General features: G+C 46.2%; 1 protein-coding gene across 2 annotated transcripts in view; it reads left to right on the top strand.

Annotated features, from left to right (window-relative positions):
- Positions 1–12,047: 12,047 nt before the first annotated feature.
- The window catches only part of OVOL2 (ovo like zinc finger 2), a 36,488-nt gene continuing 24,749 nt past the window's right edge, over positions 12,048–23,786 (top strand). Inside the window, exons 1-2 of one of the 2 annotated variants that reach the window (XM_055105001.3) lie at positions 12,048–15,549; positions 16,208–16,428. In XM_055105001.3, coding sequence (XP_054960976.1) covers positions 15,450–15,549; positions 16,208–16,428 — 321 coding nt within the window. In that variant the 5' untranslated portion in view covers positions 12,048–15,449. Of the gene's footprint in view, positions 15,550–16,207; positions 16,429–17,226; positions 17,608–23,786 lie in introns of those variants that run through there. The other variant, XM_034947523.3, reaches the window with a different exon arrangement.

The following is a 23,786-nucleotide window of genomic DNA, read 5'->3' as shown; positions in this document are numbered from 1 at the left end:
CATACAAGCACATACACAAATATGATCCCATTTGATTTTCCTAGTGTGATGGTTGATATCAGGTGTTGGCTTGACTGGATTGAAGGATGCCTAGATGGCTGGTAAAGTACTGTTTCTGGGTGTGTCTGTGAGGGTGTTGCCAGAGGAGACTGACATTGAGTCAGCTGACTGGGAGAGGAAGAACTCACCCTCAGCATGGGTGGGCACCATCTAATGGGCTGCCAGCAGGGATAAAACAAAGCAGGTGGAGGAAGGTGGGATGAGCTGGCTTGCTGAGGCTTCTGGCTTTCATCTTCCTCCCATTCTGGATCCTCCCTTCCACTCCTCCTGCCCTTGGACATCAGACTCCAGGTTCCTCCGCCTTTGAACTCTTGGGCGCGCACCAGTGATTTGCCAGGGGCTCTCGGGCCTTTGGCCATAGACTGAAGGCTGCACTGTCAGCTTCCCTGCTTTTGAGGCTTTCAGACTGACTGAGCCACTATATCCCTAGAGCTTATCAGTAGCAGAGCCAGGTTTCAAAGCCAAATCACTGGCCTTTCAATGCAATCTCCTTCTCATCCCCCACTCAATCGAATGCTGATCAGGAACATTGGAGGACTACCTGAAGTGAGCCTTCCAGAACAATACAGGCTCTTCATGTCAGTCTAAATAGTCTAGAACCACTGTCCAGTAGAAATACAATGTGAACAGCCAGGCGCAGTGGCTCACACCTGTAATCTCAGCACTTCCGGAGACCAAGGCGGGCGGATGACGAGGTTAGGAGTTTGAGAGCAGCCTGGCCGACATGGTGAAACCCTGTCTCTACTAAAAATACAAAAAATTAGCCTTGGTGGAGGGCGCCTGTAATCCCAGCTAACTGGGAGGCTGAGGCAGGAGAATCACTGGAACCCAGGAAGCAGAGGTTGCAGTGAGCTGAGATTGCATCACTGCACTCCAGCCTGGGTGACAGCATGAGACTCCATCTCAAAAGAAAGGAAGAAGGAGGGAAGGAAGGAAGGGAGGGAGGAAGGAAGGGAAGAGAAAAGAAAAGAAAAGAAGGAAGGAAGGGAGGGAGGGAGGAGGGGAGGGAGGGAGGAAGGAAGGAAGGGAGGGAGGGAGGGAGGGAGGAAGGGACGGAAGGAAGGGAGGGAGGGAGGGAGGGAGGAAGGGACTATGTGAACCACAGGTGTAATATGAAATTTCCTAGTATCCACATAAAAAGTTTTTTAAAGAGCCACACATGGTGGCATGGCCCTGTAGTCCCAGCTACTAGAGAGGCTGAAACAAGAGGATCCCTTGAGCCTAGGAGCTCGAGGCTGCAGTGAGCTGTGATTGTGCCTGTGAATAGCCACTGGACTCCAACCTGGGCAACATAGTGAGATTCCCATCTCTTAAAAAAATTTAAAATAAATAAAAGTTTAAAACATTGATTTTAATAATATATTTTATTTACCCTGATATATCCAAAACACTATCATTTCAACATGTAAATGAATATACAAACAGTTAATGTTTTACATTATTTTTTTCATATTAAATACTTGGAATCTGGTGTGTATTTTACCCTTATAGCACATCTCATTTCAGACTACCCACCTGCCAAGTGCTCAATAGCCAGTAGCCACATGTAACCAACTGCAGTTCCTATTTGGACAGTGCAGGACTAGAGGCAGATTAGGAATAAATTTAGGACACCAGAAAAGCAGGAGGACAAAGGAGAGGGGCTGAGAAAGAGAGAGAGACAAAGAGAGAGATTCTGCTTTGACAAGTCTAACCAGAACCTTGCAAAATAGCCTAGAAAGTGGAGATTTAAGATAAGCATAGGCTGGGCGCGGTGGCTCACATCTGTAATCCCAGCACTTTGGGAGGCTGAGGCGGGCAGATCACCTAAGGTCAGGAGTTCGAGACCAGCCTGGCCAACATGGTGAAACTCTGTCTCTACTAAAAATACAAAAATTAGCCAGGCGTGGTGGCACACGCCTGTAATAGGGGAGACTGAGGCAGGAGAATTGCTTGAATTCAGGAGGTGGAGGTTGCAGTGAGCTGAGATCACACCATTGCACTCCAGGCTGGGTGACAAGAGTGAGACTCCATCTAAAAAAAAAAAAAAAGACAAGTACATATTTTGTGGTTTAGCATTGTTTTTATTTTGAATTACAATGGGGTGGGGACGATGAGACACCATGATCTTGTCCTCGATCAGAAGACAGCTGAAGGTCTTAATGCTGTCCTAGGACACCAATGGCAGAATCGATGACCCAGGATGTGGCAGCAGAACCCACTGTAGCCAGCTGAATCAGAAAAGGAGTGTGTTAAACACTGCTAGGTAGCTCATGGAATCTCGGGAGATGGAGACTCCATCTTGGAAGGAAGCGTCCTGAATCGATGCTCAAATTAAAGTGCAGGCCACTCCTGCGAGGGTGTCTGTTTCTGCCATCTCCGGCCAGGATGCCTGAGTAACTAACTACCATTCTCGCTGAGTACAGGGCTCGACCACCAGGAACCTGGCCACAGCACCCTCCAAGCTTCGGAGGTCTCTCTCCGTCACCCTTGCCCCAGCAGACACTGGCAGCTCGTCTTGGTTCATGTTGTTTATGTTGTTTGTTTTTAACTGGAGTCTATGGGAAAATCCCAGCCATAGAACCTGGGTCACATGCTTGCACTCAGTAGCATGGAGTCTGGGAAAGTAATTTGCAGACTCTGTTGTGAGGAAGTTAACTCATAAGTGGGAAATTGCCCAAGCATAAAGGTGTGCAGCAGGTTCCTATAAGCATGACACATGCCCACTATTCTGACTGATTAGGTTTTCTCTTTTAAAAATTATTGTGATGGCCGGGCGCAGTGGCTCACGCCTATAATCCCAGCACTTTGGGAGGCTGAGCTGGGTGGATCACCTGAGGTCAGGAGTTCGAGACCAGCCTGGCCAAAATAGTGAAACCCTGTCTCTATTAAAAATACAAAAATTAACCCGGTGTGGTGGCAGGTGCCTGTAATCCCAGCTACTTGGGAGCCTGAGGCAGGAGCATCTCTTGAACCTGGGAGGTGGAAGTTGCAGTGAGGCAAGATCATGCCATTGCACTCCAGCCTGGGCAACAGAGTGAGACCTTGTCTCAAAAAAAAAAAAAAAAAATTATTGTGACAATCAACAAAAGGAGAAAGCAACCCATGGAATAGGAGAAAATGCTTGCAAATCATATATTCAATAAGAGTATACCCCAAATAAATAAGGAAGTCATGCAACTCAATAACAAAAAAACCCCCAAATAACCCAATTTAAAAATGGGCAAAGGACATGAATAGACATTTTTCCAAAGAAGACATACAAACTGGCTTGACAGGTACATGAAAATGTAGTCAATATCACTAATCAGCAGGGAAATGCAAATCAAAACCACCATGAGATATCACCTCACAACTGTTAGGGTGACTATTATCAAAAAGGCAAAAAATAACAAGTGTTGGCAAGGATGTGGAGAAAAGGGAACCCTCAGAAATTGTTGGTGGGAATGTAAATTGGTACAGCCACTGTGGAAAATAGTAGGGAGGTTTCTCAAAAAAATAAAAATAGAACTACCATATGATCCAGCAATCTTACTTCTGGATATATATCCAAAGGAAATGAAATCAGTATCTCAAAGAGATATCCCCACTCCTGTGTTCACTGCAACATTATTCACAGTAGCCAAGATATGGAAACGACTGAAGTGTTCATCCACAGATGAATGGATAAAGAACATGTGTATATATTATATAGTGTATATATATATTTTTTTAATTAATTAATTTTTTTGAGATGGAGTCTCACTCTATCTCCCAGCCTGGAGTGCAATGGAGTGATCTCCACTTACTGCAACCTCTGCCTCCCAGGTTCAAGCCATTCTCCTGCCTCAGCCTCCCGAGTAGCTGGGATTACAGGCATGAGCCACCACTCTTGGCTATATTTTATTTATTATATATAATGTATAATTCCTTTGGATATATACCTTTCTTTTGTGGCTTGTTAATATATAATATATAAATGTAAAATATATATAAAATATGCATATATAATGGGATGTTATTCAGCCTTAAAAAAGAAGGAAATTCTGCCATTTTCTACAACATGGATGAACCTGGAGGACAAGAAGTACAGATATTGCATAATCTCACTTACATGTGGAATCTTAAAAAGTCAAATTCATAGAAGGAGAAAGTAGAAGGGTGGTTACCGGGGGATGGGGTAGGGGAAAAGGGGTGATGTTGGCCAAAGGTTACAAACTTTCAGTAATTAGATGAATAAGCTCTAGAGATCTAATGTACAGCATAGTGACTATAGTAAATAATACTGTATTGTATACTTGAAATTTGCTAATGGAGGAGATCTTAAGTATTCTCACCACACACATATATACATACACATGTACCTCTGTGAGGTGATGAATATGTTAATTAGCTTGACTAAAGTAATCATTTCACAATGTATATGTATAGCAAAACATCACCTATACCTTGAATATATACAATTTTTGTCAATTATACCTCAATAAAAATTGTCGTAAAATATATTTTACAGACAAGAGTGTATATTATATATATACACAGTGAAATAATAATAATTATTCTGGCTGGGCACAGTGGCTCATGCCAGTAATCCCAGCACTTTGGGAGGCTGAGGTGGATGGATCACCTGAGGTCAGGAGTTTGAGACCAGCCTGACCAACCTGGTGAAACCCCCGTCTCTACTAAAAATACAAAAAATTAGCCTGTAATCCCAGCTACTTGGGAAGCTGAGATAGGAGAATCGCTTGAACGTGGGAGACAGAGGTTGCAGTGAGCTGAGATCACACCATTACACTCCAGCCTGGGCAACAAGAGCAAAACTCCATCTCAAAATAATAATAATAATAATAATTGTTCTTACTTTCCTGGTTTAGAAATCCAACATTACTAGCCTGAAACCACAGCCTCTCTTTGTCTTTCCTTGGGATTTTTGTTGAACTTTCTTGAAAACCCAGCCTGTCTTTGTCTTTCTTTGGGATTTTTGTTGATTTTTTTTTTTGAGAAAGTAATAAGGGTTCTTATTGTCAAAACAAGAGATCATAATAGAAGACACAAATAAATTAATGGTTCTGATAATTTTAGACTCCAGGGCCTCTCTATGGAAAGTTCAGCTTCTTATTCAGAGAAGATTCTATCCACAACAAAAAACAAGTATTTGAGACAGTGTTCAAGACAATGACTGAACTTATACATGGTAAGGAGAAATGAAAAGGCACTTTCAGCCAGGCATGGTGGCTCACGCCTGTAATCCCAACATTCTGGGAGACTGAGGCGGGCAGATCACTTGAACTCAGGAGTTTGAGACCAGCCTGGCCAATATGGTGAAACTCCATCTCTACTAAAAATACAAAAATTAGCTGGGCGTGGTGGTGTGTACCTATAGTCCCAGCTACTTGGGAGGCAGAAGCAGGAGAATCGCTTGAATCCGGGAGACAGAGGTTGCAGTGAGCCAAGATGGCACCACTGCACTCCAGCCTGGGCAACAGAATGAGACTCCATCTCAAAAAATAAATAAATAAAGTAAAAAGACTGTTTCCCTATTTCCTTCAGTGTGTGTGTTTTGCATAAAGGGATGAGGCTCATTTTGGTGAAAAATGCTTTCATACAGAAAATTTTGAATTCTTTCGCCTCCCCCACCGCAGACTTTTCAGGCCCTGAACTGATCAAAGAAATCAAAATATGGTGACACTGGTTTCACACAAACCTCAAGACTATAACTGTACCTACCAACTTCTTTACTTTAAAGAAAGTTTAAAGTCCATTTACCTGTATCAAATCAGTAGACTAAATTATCTCCTTTAGGAAGTTTTTAACCAAATTGGAATTAACTTAATCTCACTTGAAAGTGAAAGAAAGGCTTTGCAAGACTAACTGGTGTTTGTTCTATGGCAAAGAAAGACGAGGATGCCTCCCCCAGAACTGGCCTAACAGGTAACACATGAAGAACTGGCTGCAGAGTAGTAATCCATTAGATCTACCACAAAGCAATGGGACTCAAGGTTCAGCCTAGAAAGAGGGGTTGCTGCCAAGTCTGGCTCTTACCAGGCAACCCAGGTACCAAAGAGATCTTAGGCCCCCTAACTGAGAAGGCTGGAGCACAGCGTCAGCAGTCAACACAGCCAGAGTCGTCTCAACGAGTCAGTGAGCTTTGTTGAATTTATTTTTAATTTTTTTTAGTAGAGACAGGCTTTCACCACATTGGTGAACTCCTGGCCTCAAGTAGTCCACCCGCCTTGACCTCCCAAAGTGCTGGGATTACAAGCGTAAGTCACCACACCTGGCAATTTTGTTGAATTTTTTTATTGACATATGATAGTCGTACATATTTTGAGGATACCTGTGATATTTTGATAGATATATACAATGTGTGATGATCAAATTAGGATAATTGGGAAATTCATCACCTCAAACATTTATCTTTTCTTTGTGTTGGGACACTCCTTGTGTATACCCTTTCCTCTCCCCCTGGTGGTCGCTACTATCCTGACTTTTGTTATTAGTCATTTTCTTACTGTAACTAATGATGATTTAAATTATTAATTTTGAGATACTACAAATTCATAGGCAGTTGTGTGACCTTTTCCTGTCTCCTCCAACCGTAAATCTTACAGAACTAAAGTATGATATCACAAGCAGGATATTGACATTGAAGCAATCCACAGCTTTTATTCAGATTTACCCCGTTTTACCTGTACTCATTTGTGTGTGTGTGTGCGTGTGTGTGTGTGTATTTAGTTCTATACAATTTCACGACAAATGTAGGCTTGTACATCAACCACCACAGTCAAGATACTGCACAGTTCCAATGCCACAAGGATATTTTTTGTCTTCCTTTTACAAATCCTTAACTCCTAGCAACCACTAATCTTTTCTCCATTTTTGTAATTTTGTCATTTCAAGAATGTTATATAAATGGAATCATAAAATACGTAAACTTCGAGATTGGCTTTTTTCATTCAGCATAATTCTTTTGATATTCTTCCATAATTGTCGATTGTTGCCTAATGCTTTATTGTTGTTGTAGTTTTGCTTTTTTTTTTTGAGATGGAGTCTTGCTCTGTTGCACAGGCTGGAGTGCAGTGGTGGGATCTTGGTTCACTGCAACCTCTGCCTCCCGGGTTCAAGCAATTCTCTTGCCTGAGCCTCCCGAGTAGCTGGGATTACAGGTGTGTGCCATCATTCCTGGCTAATTTTTGTATTTTTGTAGAAATCGGGTTTCACCATGTTGGCCAGGCTGGTCTTGAACTCCTGACCTCAAGGGATCTGCCCGCCTTGGCCTCCCAACGTGCTGGTATTAGAGGCCTGAGCCACCGCACTTGGCCTGTTGCTTAATGGTTTTAACACATATGTTTGTATTCCTAAATAGCCTATTGTTCACTTTTATGTGTTTAAAAAATAATTTGAATATTATAATTATTTTGTAATTTACTTTTTTCATTCAACTATATTTTTGATTGTGTGGCTTTATTGATGTGTGTGGCTGTGGGGCCATTTATTTTTCTTGCATTAATTTATCACAAAGTATTCATCCAATTAGTTATTGACAGATATTTGGGTTGTGTCTTTTATTTTTAGGTTGAGTTTTTATTTTTTGGAATATTATGAATGATGATATTATGAATATTCTTGCCTGTGTCTCTTGGTTCACTAATGGATGACTTTTTCTAGATTAAAAATGTGGACTGGAATTTCTGGCTCAATTTTACTAAATAAAGTCAAACCTATTGCTTGGTGCCCTCACCAATACTTGGTATTTTCAGACTTCTAGATTTTGTCAGTCTGATGTAAAACAGTATTTCATTGTCATTTTAATTTGCATTTTATTGTTTATGAATGAGATTGTGCATCTTTTATATATATGTTTATATATTCATGTTTTCCTGGGAATGCCCGTTCATGTCTTTTGTCATTTTTCTATTGAGTTTGTCTTTTTTTAAAAAAATGATTCATAACAGTTCTTTACATATTCTGGATTCTAATCATTTGTAAGAGAAATGTGTTGAAAAAGTTTTCTCAGCTTATTGTTTAGCATATCATTCTCCTTATTGTGTGTTTTGATAAAGACATTCTTAATTTGTCTACAATTAAATTTATCAACTTTTTCTTTTCTTTTCTTTTGAGACAGAGTATAGCTCTGTCGCCTAGGCTGGGGTGCAGTGACATTATCTCGGCTCACTGCAGCCTCCACCTCCTGGGTTCAAGCAATTCTCTTGCCTCAGCCTTCTGAGTAGCTGGGACTACTGGCGCGCGCCACCACACCCAGCTAACTTTTTGTATTTTTAGTAGAGACGGGGGTTTCACCATGTTGGCCAGGATGGTCTCGATCTCCTGACCTCATGATCTGCCCGCCTTGGCCTCCCAAAGTGCTGGGATTACAGGCGTGAGCCACCGTGCCCAGCCTCAACCTTTTTCTTTTCTTTTTTAAGTTCACAGTTCTTCAAGGTGGAAACCCTTTTTCTTTTGTGGTTTATTTTTTGGGTCTTATTTAAGAAATTCTTTCTTATCCTGTGGTCATAAACATATTCCTCTACATTGTCTATATACATATACATCTATATGTATTCACACACATCTAAATGTTTAATCCACCAGAAACTGATATGTGTGTTATTCAGTTTCCTTTATTTTTCCCAAACGGATAAGCACTTGTTCCAATTCCATGTATTGAATATGACATCTTTCCCTGCTGCACTGCATACCCTCTCTCATAAATCAATGCACACACATGTGTGGGGCTGTTTCCAGGCTCTCTCTCAGGTACCAGTGGTCCCTCTGTGAATGAAAGCCACATCATTTTAATTACTATTGATATCTGATTGATCAAGCCTACACACTTTGTCCTTCAGGAGTGTTTCGACTCTTCTTTCACATAAATTTTGAAAGAAATTTATCATGTCCCACAAAAAGACTGTCAAGTATTTTTAAAAATTGTATTATATCTATAGATGAATTTGGAGATTTTTGGCCTCTTTGATTCTGAATCTTCCAATCCGTTAATATAGTAAAACTTTCCATTGATTAGTGTCTTCTTTAATGTCTTCCAATAAAGTTTTTTGTTGTTGTTGTTTGTTTGTTTTTTAGTCAGGGTCTTCTTTTTTGTGGCCCAGGCTGGAGTGCAGTGGTGCCATATAGGATCACTGCAACCGCCACGTCCCGGGCTCAGGTGATCCTCCCACCTCAGCCTCCTGAGTCTCTGGGACTACAGGTGCACACCGCCATGCCCGGCTACCAATAAAGTTTTCTAATTTTATATACAAAGAGCTTGCACAATATTTTCAAAAAATCAATTGCAAGGGACTTTGTATTTTTGTTGTGTTTTAAATCATTTTTTCATTAGACTTTTCATTTTTCTGACAGTTGCTGGCATGTAGAAATTTAATTGACACTCAAACCTTACACACTCAGATTCTTTTTTTTTTTTTTTTTTTTTTTTTTTTGAGACCGAGTCTCGCTCTATCGCCAGGCTGGAGTGCAGTGGTGCGATCTCGGCTCACTGCAACCTCCACCTCCTGGGTTTGAGTGATTCTCCTGCCTCAGCCTCCCGAGTAGCTGGGACTACAGGCATGCACCACCATGCCCAGCTAATTTTTGTATTTTTTAGTAGAGACGGGGTTTCACCGTGTTGGCCTGGATGGTCTCAATCTCTTGACCTCGTGATTGCCCACCTTGGCCTCCCAAAGTGCTGGAATTACAGGCATGAGCCACTGTGCCCAGCCCACACTCAGATTTTCTACACTGCAATCTTGCTAAAGTCTCTTATTAACTCTAATAATTTATCTATAGATTCTTTTGGGTTTTCCGTAGACAATGATGCTGACTACAAACAATAGTAGTTTTGTTGTTTTCCCTTATAATCCTTATACTCTTATTTCTTCTTTTTTGCCTTGCTGTACCTGCAAGGAAGCAATCTAATGTGAGTGGGGTGGTGAGAGCAGGCACCCTTGGCTTGTACTTGGGTGCTTTTTCCACTAGTGAGTTCAGTGGGTAAAAATATATCATTTTCCTAATACTGTACTATACTTCAATTAAAAGTTTAGGTGGGAGGCGCGGTGGCTCACGCTTGTAATCCCAGCACTTTGGGAGGCCGAGGTGGGCGGATCATCTAAGGTAGGGAGTTCAAGATCAGCCTGACCAACATGGAGAAACCCCGTCTCTACTAAAAATACAAAAAATTAGCCGGGCATGGTGGTGCATGCCTGTAATTCCAGCTACTCGGGAGGCTGAGGCAGGAGAATCGCTTGAAATTGGGTGGCAGAGGTTGCAGTGAGCCGAGATCGTGCCATTGTACTCCAGCCTGGGGAACAAGAGCGAAACTCTGTCTAAAAAAAAAAAAAAAAAAGTTAAAATAAAGTTTCCTTAGGAATATTTTCTCAACAACATCTTACCCTCTCCTTATTGCTGTGTGCTCCAAGGATGCCACTGAGCAGGTTTGTGCCTGCCTCCTTTCAACCTGACTATATATTACTGGAGAAAAGAAGTCTTAAGTGAGGGTGCAGATGGCTGCTTTCAAGAATTTGAAGAACTACCAGGGGGAGGGAGTACAGGAGGAGTCTGAGCAGCCCTGGATGACAGAATAAAAGGGGAGATGGAAGGGCAGGAAAGCAGATTTCCACAAGCAGAAAGAAAAGCTTTCTAGCATCATTGTTGTCTAACCAGAGAATAGGTTGCTTTTTGAGACAGTGAGCTTCCCAACACTAGAAGTATTCAAGCAGGGCTAGATACATACCTACCAAGGATGCTGTACAGACCCCTCACCCCCAATATTGGGCGGGGTATGGACCACATTATGTCTCCTGTCTCTTCCAACTTCAGTCTTGAGATTTGTAAAGAATTGGATTCATTTCTTCTTTTTTTAAAATTGAAATTGTTTTTATTAACATCTTGTGTGTGTTTTTAAGTTCTGAGTATTCAACTTTGACTATGACCAAAATGTCTATATTTAAAGAGGTAACAAGGTATTTAACACATTGTGTAATATGAGCCAGATAAATTGCTTTCATACTGAGGGCTCCGTCCAAATAAGGCAGAGGCCACAATCCCAGGTGGAAGGAATGGAAATGAATCTATTTCAAGGCCAGTAGCTACACCCAGAATTCACTCAACTCTACCAAACGTACCTGCACTATCTCAGCAACACATCTCTACAGTTTGACAAGACAATCAAAAGTATATTTTGTACTTAATGTAATAAGAGGCTCAGATATAAATGTCTACTTTTATATATTTTTAACTTATGCAGATCGTTTGTTATTTAATAAATAAGTTAAACTGACTTTGTTGCAAATGAGATATGAGGATGTGCATATGAAGAATAATTGGGCTGGGAACAGTGACTCACACCTGTAATCCCAGCACTTCGGGATGCTGAGGCAGGTGGATCATAAGGTCAGGAGTTCGAGACCAGCCTGGCCAACATGGTGAAACCCCATCTCTACTAAAAATACAAAAATTAGCCAGGCGTGGTGTCAGGCGCCTGTAATCCCATCTACTCGGGAGGCTGAGGCAGGAGAATCGCTTGAATCCAGGAGGCAGAGGTTGCAGTGAGCTGAGATCTCGCCATCGCACTCCAGCCTGGGCAACACAGCGAGACATTTTTTAGACAGAGTCTTGCTCCATCACCCAGGCTGGGGTGTAGTGGGGCAATCTTGGCTCACTGCAACTTCCACTTCCTAGGTACAAATGATTCTTCTGCCTCAGCCTCCCGAGTAGCTGGGATTACAGGTGTGCACCACCATGCCCAGCAAATTTTTGTATTTTTAGTAGAGATGGGGTTTCACCATGTTGGCCAGGCTGGTCTGGAACTCCTGACCTCAGGTGATCCGCCTGCCTTGGCCTCCCAAAGTGCCAGGATTACAGACATGAGCCACAGTGCCCAGAACTTGAATGGTACTTAGTTTCTCATAGCCTATTTTCCCTCCTTCTTAAAAAATGGGACAAATAATATTACCAAATGAATGTAAATAAAGGTATTTAGGAAATAATGTGAAAAAGCTTTAAAGCATTATTTACTTTTTCTTTTCTTTTTTAATTTTAGATTTGGGGGTACATGTGCAGGTTTGTTACATGGGTAAATTGCATGATGCTGAAGTGTGGGCTTCCAATGATCCTATCTCCCAAATAGTGAACACAGGCCGGTTGTGGTGGCTCACGTCTATAATCCCAACACTTTGGAGGGCGAAGGGGGCGGATCACTTGAGCTCGGGAGTTCGAGGCCAGCCTGGCTAACGTGGTGAAACCCCGTCTCTACCAAAAATACAAAAATTAGCCAGGTGTGGTGGTGCATGCCCGTAGTCCTGGCTACTTGGGAGACTGAGGCATGGGAATTGCTTGAGCCCAGGAGGCAGATGTTGCAGTGAGCTGAGATCTCACCATTGCACTCCAGCCTGGGGACAGAGGGAAACTCTGTCTCAAAAATAAAATGAAAATAAAAACAAATAGTGAACATAGTACCTGATAGGTAGTTTCTCAAGCCTTTCCCCCTCTCTCCCTCCCCACTTTTGAAATCCCCCGTGTTAACTGTTCCCATCTTTGAATCTGTGTGTACCCAATGTTTAGCTCCCACTTCTAATTGAGAACCTACAGTATTAGATTTTCTGTTTCTGAGTTAATTTGCCCAGATAATGGCCTCCAGCTGCATCCATGTTGCTGCAAAGATGTGATTTCATTCTTTTTTGTGGCAGCATAGTATTCCATGGTGTATATGTACCATATTTTCTTTATTCAGTCCACCATCGATGGGCACCTGGGTTGATACTATGTCTTTCCTACTGTGAATAGTGCTGCAATAAACACACAAGTGTTAATTGGTAAAGCGATTTGTTTTCCTTTGGTTGTATACCCAGTAATTGGATTGGTGGGTCCAGTGGTAATTCTATTCTTAGTTCTTTGAGAAATCTCCAAACTGCTTTCCACAGGGGCTGAATTAATTTGCATTCTCACCAACAGTGTATAAGCATATAATAGTAGTGCAAGAAAAGGAGAATTGGGTTCATTTCTTATCCTGCTTTCTGGGATACTCTGTCAACTCCTCTCATAATACTTAGAAAACCGACCTTACAATGGAGACAAGTCAACCAAGATAAAAGCTGGTTCTTTGTATATGTTAATAATTTTGATAGACCCCTATCACGTCTGATCAAGAAAAAAGAGAGAAATAAAACACATTAAATTCCTTTCTCCTCAGGAAGCACCCAGCAAATACAGTAGGTGTGCATCCAACGACCATAGAATTAAAGGGTTGTTATCCTGTTAAGTCTTCATCCCCAAACCTATAAAGGTTGCATTGCTTTGGAGGTTTCTAGCCTTATACCTCATCATCCTATAATCTTTAAAAATAATACAAATAGGCAAAGTAGTCAAGGCACTCACTGGTTTGAAATCCAGTGAAAGGAAAAAAAAAGCTTTGTTAATGGAGTTGACAGCCTCTTCTATATAATTGGGAGTTCTGAACGAAGTGAAGTTTTGAAGATTTTTAAAGACTGGGAATAATTCTGTAACTTCATAGTTGTACTTTATTTTTACTCTTCCATTCACCCAAGCTCCTTCTTTCTAGCAAATCCCGTTTGTTGGCGGATAAAAATACATCTGCAGAGTCTCCCGGAAGCTGCCCCATCAGCCTCATAGACAAGAAGCCTTGTTTTCCTGCACCGCTACAGAAATGTCTTCCTCCTCCTCCTCCTCCCGCTCACCGGGATCAAAGTCTTTTTCGTTCTTAGCTGGTTTTTCTTAGAGAAAAGCTGGAGTTCAGAGTTCAGTCCAGAGAGGGTGACTCCTTGAGGGCAGACCTAGAGGCGCCGCGCACCGGTCCCGCCCGCAGCCGCGGCAGAGCTGCGCCCCGGCTCCCTGCGCCGCGCGAGTCCGCCAGTAGCGCCGAGAAATCCGTTACCAGGCGGTTGTGTCCCCAAGGGCCATTCAGGGCGGAAGGGAACAGGGAAAACCGCTGTGTTGATTCCCGGGCCCTGTAGGCTGGGAGCGCGGAGGGTCAGGTTACAGACAGGTGAGGCTGGCTGTTGGGTGAGCCGTGGGCTCCAGGGCATCCCTGACCAGACGCGCCCCCGCAGCACCCGGCAGCTGGCACACGTCTGACGACCTCCTGGAGGAGGGCGACCGCAGCGACACAAGAGGCTGTGCCGGTTGTCCTGGGCGCACCCGAACAAGGCCTTGGGAAGGGCAGCGCGCCCCGCAACGTGAGCACAACTGCTTTACAAACTTGGCATATTTTACCAACTCCCCCTCCTTCTCTCCCTCTCCCCCAGGCATAAAGGTTGATAGGAACAAACAGATATAATAATAAATGCAAAGCTTTCCTACCTCCCCGGTAGGGGCGGCGAGAAGATGTAGCCAATGTTCACTATGCTAGCTTCCTGGAAAGATATTTCCCAGTCTCAGAATTTGGGGATCGGGTGGTTAGGAGAGGCAACGGTGGGAGTGGGCGAGGACTGGGGGCTTGTTTTGAAGCTGCATTTGCATAATATGCTCCTGGATTTTGTTTCTATTGTGTGTTTACTTGGGGTGAGGGGGCTCTCGGGGGGTGCAACGTCTTGTGAGGAGAAGCTGCTTTGGCGGGGCAAGGCTTGTTTTTCTTAGATTGTATGATACTAGTCAGAAAAATAACGTGGTCTAAAGATGCCGAATTTTTATTTTTACTGCTTATGGGGGGGGTGTTGTAGTTGATGGATAGCTTAAGCCCCTAAGCCCCCACCCCCCATTATTAATAATCAGAATCCTTGGAAGTCTCCCGCTGCCTCCGCCTTCTGACCGCCCAGATTTCATCAAGCCTCAGGAAGGCTCCACAAGGTCCAGGGGAACTGAGCCATTTTCTGGCTCGTCGAAGACAAATCCACCGGGCGGGGGAGGGGGGCAACTCCTGGGAGGCCCCAACTCACCGGAGGGGTGCCCTGGGAGGCGAACCTGGGGTTTACCTCGAAGAGCTCGCCTCGAGGTGCAGGTGATGGGGGAATGGGGCGGGGGTTGATTAAAAAATGTTGTTCCTTTCTTAAAAAGAGGAGGGGGAAGAACAGACTTTAAATTCTTTTGCAAACATTCATGCCTAAGGAAGGGCTGGAACAGGCAGCCCCGGCCGCCGGAACCGGTCGGACAGGTAGCGAGCTTGTTGACACCGTTATGTTGCAGGGCGCATGCTCAGTCCCAAGTTTCCTGGTGCCTTTTCTATTCCACCTTATGAAACTTTTTCCCCGGCGTGGTCTCACTCGCGATTTAAGGCATAGGTGTCGCCGAGCCGGGAGGCTGGGAGTCGCCAGGCGTGCGGGGGAGAGGCCTGGGCCGCGCCGCGGCGGGGGGTGGAGGAAGAGGGCAGGCGAGGCGGGAAGGTGGGCTCTGGCCGCCGGGAGCCGTGGACGGAGCCGCCGCCGTTGCCCCTAGCGGGGAGCAGCCGGGAGGAGGGGGCCGCAGTCGGGAGAGGGGACCCCACCATGCCCAAAGTCTTCCTGGTGAAGAGGAGGAGCCTGGGGGTCTCGGTCCGCAGCTGGGATGAGCTCCCGGATGAGAAAAGGGCAGACACCTACATCCCAGGTGAGCGCGCGCGGGGGCCGGGCCTGGGCGCTGGGCTCCCGGGGTGGGGGAAGGGGTGGCGGGTCTTCTCTGCTCATCGGCAGGGGCGGGCTCCCCACCTCATCCCACTCTTCCGGGGGGCACGCGGGGGTCTTCTAGGCGGGTTAGGGCAGGCAATGAGGGACTGGGATGCCCCAGACTCTAGGCCCCCCCCTTCCCCGTAGTGGGAGCCTCTAATTGCCCGGCGGCGGGACCGTTGGCTGCAGCGCGGGCCGAGGTGGCCCAGGAAAGGGATTGAAAGCCAGCAGAGGCTACCCCCAATCTCACGTCCTCATGGGGGTGCACAAAGGCCCGCCAACCCTTCTGGGGCTAGCTGGGGAGAGGTCAGACCCGCCTCCCCCGCCCTGAGAGGAAACTTGGCGCGCGGGGTCCTCCGCCGCGCGTGGCCGCCCGGTTCCTCGTGGGCGCGGGGGCTGGGACCGGAAAGAGGCTCCGAGCACCCCAAGCTAGCTCTGTGGGCCGATTCGGGGCTTACTGGCCACCCCCGCGACGTTGCCCACTTGGCGAGGTGCCCAGGTCCGGGGCGGGGCGGCGGCAGCACCGCCCGCAGGTCAAACTGCCGCGGGCGTGCGGGTTGACGCCGAGTGTGTGTGTCGGGGCGCGGCCCCTCCCTCCACAGTGGGCCTGGGCCGCCTGCTCCACGACCCCCCCGAGGACTGCCGCAGCGACGGCGGCAGCAGCAGCGGCAGCGGCAGCAGCAGCGCGGGGGAGCCTGGAGGAGCAGAGAGCAGCTCGTCCCCGCACGCCCCCGAGAGCGAAACCCCCGAGCCCGGCGACGCCGAGGGCCCCGATGGACACCTGGCGACCAAGCAGCGCCCGGTCGCCAGATCGAAAATCAAGGTACTGTGTCGACTCTGCCCCCGCCGCCACCTGCACCACGCCCTGGCGTCGGGCTCCCGAGGCCGGCGCCCCTCCCTGCCGCGCCCGCCCGCGCAACCCGGCACCCGCGCCCCAAGCGCGCCCGCCGCGCCGCTCCTGCACCTGCCCTTGGGCGGCGGCCAGGGCGCCTCGGCGCGTCCTCCCGCCCGCAGGGTAGCTGCTGCGCAGGGGCGGCCAGTTCCCGGAGTGGGCTCCGTCCTCCCGGTGGCCCCGCCTGATGCCGAGTGCTGCCTCTGGAACTGCCGAAAAGGCACAGGCATCACTGCCTTCCGCCAGCAGCCCGTTCTGTGCGCTAGGCCTGTAGAATAACCAAGGCCGTCGGAGTTCCTGAGGTTGGAAAGGAAGCCTCAACGCTCTCAGAAATTCCACCCTCTGGGACGCAGTTCCTGGCGCCGCGATTCTGAGAGTTCACCCCCCATGCTTATGTTCTGGACCTGGGCGGCAGCTTGACACATAGTGGGCCTCTCCCAACATGAACGGTTCCCAGTGTCTGTCAGACAGGAGGCTTGTGCACGGCACTTTAGATCTGTCATCTTTCCAATCTTGAATTAAATTGATGGGTAAAAGGGTTCAACTACAGATTTCTCCAGCGCCCCTACCCCAGTGGATTGGAGTGTTTCCTCCCATCTATGGTCGCGCCTCGGGGCCCCCTCGAACATTCTGGACGCCCACCTGCGCTTTCGGGCAGAACTTCCATGATGATCTGCTCAAAGGTATCCGCTACCCACCAAGGTTTAGGAATCCCATTCCACTGACTCAGCCAGCTGGAGCTAGGAGGTGGTGGTTTATGATCACTTGGCCCCTCTTTCTAGCCTGGTGGGCCGCAGTGCTACACTGTGCACCCCCTAGACCCCCGGTGCAGGCGGTAATTCCAGGGCTCTCCGGTGCCCTCCTGCCACCCGGACCGGGAGTAGAGGGCGGTGGGGAGGGAGAGCCTGGGCTTTGCTGTGGATTGAGAAAGCACCCCTCATTTTCCTGGGAGAGGTCCCCTATGCACATTGCGTATTCCCAGGGTTTCACTCCGGGGTGGGCTGAGGCGCATTTGGTTTTGAACTGAGGTTTGAGGCTTCAGCTGGGATCCAAAGGAAAGACCTCTTTAAAGAAGAAGCTGCCGAAACCGTGCGGGCCGGCAGCTTAGCGGTAAGTGTGAGGGTGAGGTTCAAAGTCAGCTGGCCTGAGGCTCTTCCGGGCCAGGTGGGGTTAAGTGGGAGGGAACAATTTGCCTGAGGCTGGTAGCTCTGCCCTTCGGGAGATTCTACAAAGTGCCCCACTTGCATATTTATCACCAGGCTGGAAGGACAATTGCAACGTTGTTTTGGGAGCCTCTGCAGCTAGTTTGCCCCTCTGTCCCCCAATTGCCCAGATTCCCCTGGAGAGAAAGTGACAGATTCTCATCCAGTCTCTTAACAAATATTTTAGGCAATCTCTTCTGCCTCAGGCACACAGGGCCGTTGGAATCCTGGATTAAAGGAAGACGTAACCCAATCTTATTTCCTAGATTAGTTGCCTGTGCGCTGGGGGAAGGGGGGCGGGAGGCACAGTTCACTCCTGAACCGTTAAGAGTCTTCTTTCCATAGTTTCCAGGGGAGTTTTTATTTACTGGGGATGTTTAGGTTCCTTCTTTCTGCCTCTACCCCCAAAAAGGAAACATTTTGGTGTTAATATGCTCCAAGCCTCCAGAATTATTATCTGCCATGGCATTGGCAGTTTTCAAATGACTGACCAAATTGCCTGTGACTTAGCATGTCGTATAATTATAAAGTTCTTTCCAAGGCATGCTGAACTCACAGTTTCTCTTAAGAATTAGTTTCTTTTCTTTTCTTTTCTTTTTTTTTTTTTGAGATGGAGTTTCGCTGTTGTTGCCCAGGCTGGAGTGCAATGGCTGGATCTTAGCTGAGTGCAATGGCTGGATCTTAGCTCACTGCAACCTCTGCCTCCCGGGTTCAAGTGATTCTCCTGCCTCAGCCTTCCGAGCAGCTGGGATTACAGGCATACGCCACCATCGCCAGCTAATTTTGTAATTTTAGTAGAGACAGGCTTTCTCCATGTTAGTCAGGCTGGTCTTGAACTCCCGACCTCAGGTGATCCGCCTGCCTCAGCCTCCCAAAGTGCTGGGATTACAGGCGTGAGCCACCGCGTCCAGCCAAGAATTAGTTTCTTAGGCAGTGGGCTCCCAGGACCACAAGAAGGGCAGGTTTGAGCTATTGCCTGGCACAGAGAAGCAACACTCTGCCCATCTAACACCTGGGGTGTGCAAGGCAGCAGGAGGTAAAAATGCTCCCACCCTGGTGTTCCTTCCAGAATCATCTGGCAGTAGCGGTTAATCATATAAGCTCTGGCTTTGTCACTTCTTAGCTGTGGACCTTGAGCAAGTGGCTCACCCCTCTGAGCCTCGGTTTCCTTATCTGTAAGATGATAATGATACCTACTTGATAGCATTGTGAGGATAAATGAGTGGAGGGTAGAACATGGTATGTGCCCAATAACCATAGATAGTATTCAGGTTAATAGGGAGACACAAACATTATTAACTCTGCTGCAGGACAGTGAATGTGAAACCAGAATTCCAAACAAAGACGTGACCGATTTGAGTGGGGAAAGTGTCCTGATGTGGATTTGAAGGCTGGGGAGAAGGGAGGCGGGTGGGCCTGAGGGCAGTGTGGGCTGAGTCCCGCAGCTGGAGCATAGAAAGGACGAAGCTCTGGTGGCTGAAGATAGGAAACAGGGCTTGCTGGGGTCAGGGAGAGAGTTGGCGGTAAAGAGCTGGAAATGTAACCAGGACAGGGTGAGATGGTGAAGGGGCCAAGCCAAGAAGTATGGGTGCTCCTGCTGGGCAGAGGAGAAGCTCTGGATGATGTAAGAAGGAAAACATCAATCGGGTTCCTCTTTTTTTTTTTTTTTTTTTTGAGACAGAGTCTCGCTGTGTCGCCTGGAGCTGGAGTGCAGTTGCGCAATCTCAGCTCACTGCAAACTCTGCCTCCCAGGTTCAAGTGATTCTCCTGCCTCGGCCTCCCAAGTAGCTGGGATTACAGGCACCTACCACAAAGCCTGGCTGATTTTTGTATTTTTAATAGAGACGAAGTTTCGCCATGTTGTCCAGGCTGGTCTTGAACTCCTGACCTCAGGTGATCCGCCCACCTTGGCCTCCCAAAGTGCTGGGATTACAGGTGTGAGCCACCGCGCCCTGCCATTTGGGTCCCTCTTAAGGGCTGTGTTCATGGATACATTATCTCTTCTGAGCCTCAGTTCCTTGATCTGTAAAGTGGAGGACTCAAAGAATCAGCCTCCTAGAAGACTTGCAGAGATTAAATGAGATAGTGGGTGTAAAGTGTTTAGCTTTCTGTGCATGTGTAAACTGCCCAAGAGGAAGTTAGCTGACAGTGACATACAGCAAGTTTTAATGCCCAACATTTTGTTGGCTGTAAGGACATGGGATTCACTAACCTGATCGTGTTGATGGGTGGATCTGGAAAAGGAGTCCGAGGTGCAGATTAGGAAATGTGGCTGGCCCTTCCCAGCCTACCTGCCTTTTGACGGTGTGCCTCAGGGCAGATTGTGAAATTGTCTCTTTACTACTGAGAATTCTGTAATTTGCCAAACAAATAAGGGTGAGAAGATGATGTACATTCCAGAGAGTGTGCATGGCAGGTCCCTTTTGTGCTGGATCCATCTGCAGGTCTTCAGCTGCGGGGTAGAGAAACCCAGGAAATACTAATCACCATTGTCCTTTGGAGGCTTATTAGAAAGTAAGTAACTCTGAAGTTAACCCAGTTGGCTGATAGTATTCATATGTGGTTCTCTGGCTGGTAGGACCCAGGTCCAAGTATGGAGTACCAAGTGAATTTGTCCTCTCACCCTTTCCTATTCTGTTCTTTCTTTTTGTCCTCTCCCATGGGTTCTTCAAAATAAATTAAGTTTAGATTCTTTCAAAAGTATGCTTGGCCTTTTACCCGGCTCTCTATCGAGTCTTGTAGTGGTGCAGATGTGTGTTTACGGAGTAGTCCCCATACCCCCATCACTTTGTATTATTTACAATCTCAAAGGCATAGTCATACGTATCTGCCACCCAGCCCCAACAACCATTAACCCATGGCCAGTCCTGCCCAGCCACACTCCCACCCCTTGCCCCATGCATGATTCTGAAGCAAATCTAGGACATCATACCATTTCAACCATAAATAGTTCAGAATGTGCGTTTAGTGGATAAAGACCAAAATTCATGATCACACCCACATTACCAATTGTGTTCACATTACTAATTGTCTCATAAATTCATACTTTTCCCCTCCAGTTTGCTTAATCAGGTCCACATAATGTCCACACATTGTAATTGATTGGCATGTCTTTTGAGCCTCTTTTAATTTCATGCATTTTCCCTCCATCAAGTTAATTGTTGAAGAAATGGGTGATTTGTTTTGTAGAGTCCCCAACAGTCTGGATTTTGCTGAGCGCATCACCATGTGCCTAATGTTTCTCAGTCCCCTAGGTTTTCTCTAAACGGATAGTTGGATCTGCAGCTGCAGCATCCAGTATCACATGTGACTATCACAGCCATAGTCAATTAAGAATTAACAATTAGACCAGGCGCCGTGGCTCATGCCTGTAATCCCAGCACTTTGGGAGGCCGAGGCGGGCGGATCACCTGAGGTCAGGAGTTCAAGACCAGCCTGGCCAACATGTTGAAACCCCGACTCTATTAAAAAAAAATACAAAAAAAAATTAGTAGGGCTTGGTGGCATGCACCTGTAATTCAGGCTACTCAGGATGCTGAGGCAGGAGAATCACTTGAACCCAGGAGGTGGAGGTTGCAGTGAGCCAAGATTGCACCACTGCACTCCAGCCTGGACAACAGAGCGAGACCCCGTCTCAAAATAACAGTTAAGTTCTTCAGTCCTACTAGCGACATTTCAAATGCTAGTAGCCATGTGTGACCAGAGGCTAATGTACTGGACAGTACAGAATATAATTTTTCTGTCACCACAGAAAGTTCTATTGGATAATGCAACTCTCCCTGCTTGGTCAGCTCTATTTTATTTCAGCTAGAATATGTCACAGTGGGGGGCATCTGTCTTCATCAGAGGCACTGAATATTTGGTTATCTCTCTTTTTCTGATGTTAGCAGCTGTTGATGCTCAGGACCTAAATATTTTGGCTTATTAGGTGTTCTAAAACAGCAATAATCTAATTCTGTCCTCTGTTTATTAACTGATGTATTTCTATAGAGATACACTTTGCCTCATCTACTGCTTGGTTTTCCAGTGGCACAGTTCATTTATGAAAGGCAGAATAATGCTGGATTCGCTTTATTTACCTTTATTTGTAAATGAAGATAATCAGTTGTTAACCAGAATTCTCCATTGGTGGCTGATTAGTTCTTTCTTTTCTTTCTCTTTATTTATTTTTCCTTTTGAGACAGGGCCTCACTATGTTGCCCAGGCTGGTCTCAAACTCCTGGGCTGAAACGATCCTCCTGTCTCAGCCTCCCAAAGTGCTAGGACTACAGGCACACGCTGCTGAGCCTGGCTCTCAATCTGTTATTTCATTCATTTTGTTGTAAATTATGGATTCAAGCCGTTTTTAAAAACCAATTCATTTGATATTTGGAAGGGAATATAAGCTCCATCCCTGACTCCTTTCCTCTTGTTTTTTGTCTCCCAAGACAGACTTGAATACTCCTCCCCCTGCTCCACTGTAACCTGCTGCCCATTTTCCTGGTTGCACATTTGGCCAACTGACTTCTCTTTTCCACTCTAGATCCATCAGAGCCAGGGAACACTTCCTACTGGGCTTGTATTCCCCAGCAACCAGTGCAGTAGTGCCTGGGTCATAGAAGGACATAAGTGAACATAGAACAAGAATATAGGCAGGGGAAGAAGTCAACAGTTCCCAGACATGAGTGATAGCATTTGAAGGAAAACACAGAAAGCAGGAAGAAAAGGGATACTGGAAAAATGCTTGGAATGGATTCTTGATGAAGGTTAAATTAATTAAAAGGGGGAAAAGGAGGAATGTGAGAACAATGTGTATTAATTGCCTGGTGTTAAACTTGAATATAGGTGAAGTAGGTTTTTATTGTTGGAAAGGACTACATAGGCTTAGTTACGAACATCAGAATCCACTATAGCTAGTTTAAGCAGAGAAAGGTATTAAATGGACTAAAGAAGGACCAAGCTGAGCTCCTAGGAATGACTCAGAGCCACAGAGCAGAACTGGGCCACCTAGGAGCTGCAGCTGCTGCCCAATCAGGAAGCTGCCACCTCGATGGCTGCCCGTCCCTGCATCTGCCATGGCAAAGTGTAAAACAATTGCCTCTTGCCTGCCTCTGCCCAGTTAACTCGGGGCTGAATTCAGATCTCCTGATAGTGCATGTAACTGGTGAAACCCAAGTTACTTCCCAAATCCTCATGGCAAGGGAGTCAGGGAAGCGTGGTTTTCACTTCTCTAGCTTCGGCAGTGCAGGAAGGCCCACCAAAAGGAGTTGGGATAGATACTGAGTCCTTCCATAGGATCGACTACAGGAACCTTTAAAGCATGTATGGCCCCAAATCTCCTTACTTTCAGGGTGAGAAAAATTAAGCCCAGCAAGTTTTTGTTGAGTTCCTCAAAGTTGTTAGTGGCAAAACTCAACCCAAGGATCCTCAACCTTTCAGCATTGTTCCATTGCATTGTGGGACAACTGTACTGTCCAGTATGTCAGCCGTAGTCAACATGTGGCTTTGATGCTTTAGCCCTTAGTGTTGATAGTCTGACATTAAGGACTCATGATGATATGAGACAAACAATGGGGTTCATGCCCCCTCCTCCTGCCCCACAGACCTGTGGGCCTGTCCTGAGGGAACTGTAGGCACAAGTTTTGCAGATGACGGACCACATTCAAAATTCTCAGGGTGGGCCACTACAAGTCATGTGGCCGTGGGCAAGTCATATCTCTTTGGGCCTCAGTTTCTTCTTTGGGTTTATAAAGATATATATTCCCTTCATCTTCTCTGCATTTGAGAAGGCTCTCCATTCTGCCATGTAGGGGAGTTGTGAAGTCTAAGGAAATGGTACATAGGATCGGGGGGGAATCTGAATGCCAAACGAATTGGGGAAATATGCTTAGCATGCTTTTAGCATTCAAGCATCGCACCGTGTCGGTGGAAATCTGGTCCAAATGGCCACCAGAAGGTAGCCTTGGACTCAGAATATCCTCCCATAGGAAACAAGACCATTAACTAAATGAACTTGTCTGCTAGAAACATCAACAGAAAATAAAAGTTGTTCTTTTTTTGTCGTTGTTTTCACCTTTAGAAGTTTGACAGGTGAATGATCTGAGCCAG

This window comes from Pan paniscus, chromosome 21 (genome assembly GCF_029289425.2).
Source record: "Pan paniscus chromosome 21, NHGRI_mPanPan1-v2.0_pri, whole genome shotgun sequence".
NCBI classification, from domain to species: domain Eukaryota; kingdom Metazoa; phylum Chordata; class Mammalia; order Primates; family Hominidae; genus Pan; species Pan paniscus.
This window is presented reverse-complemented; position numbering and strand designations above follow the sequence as displayed.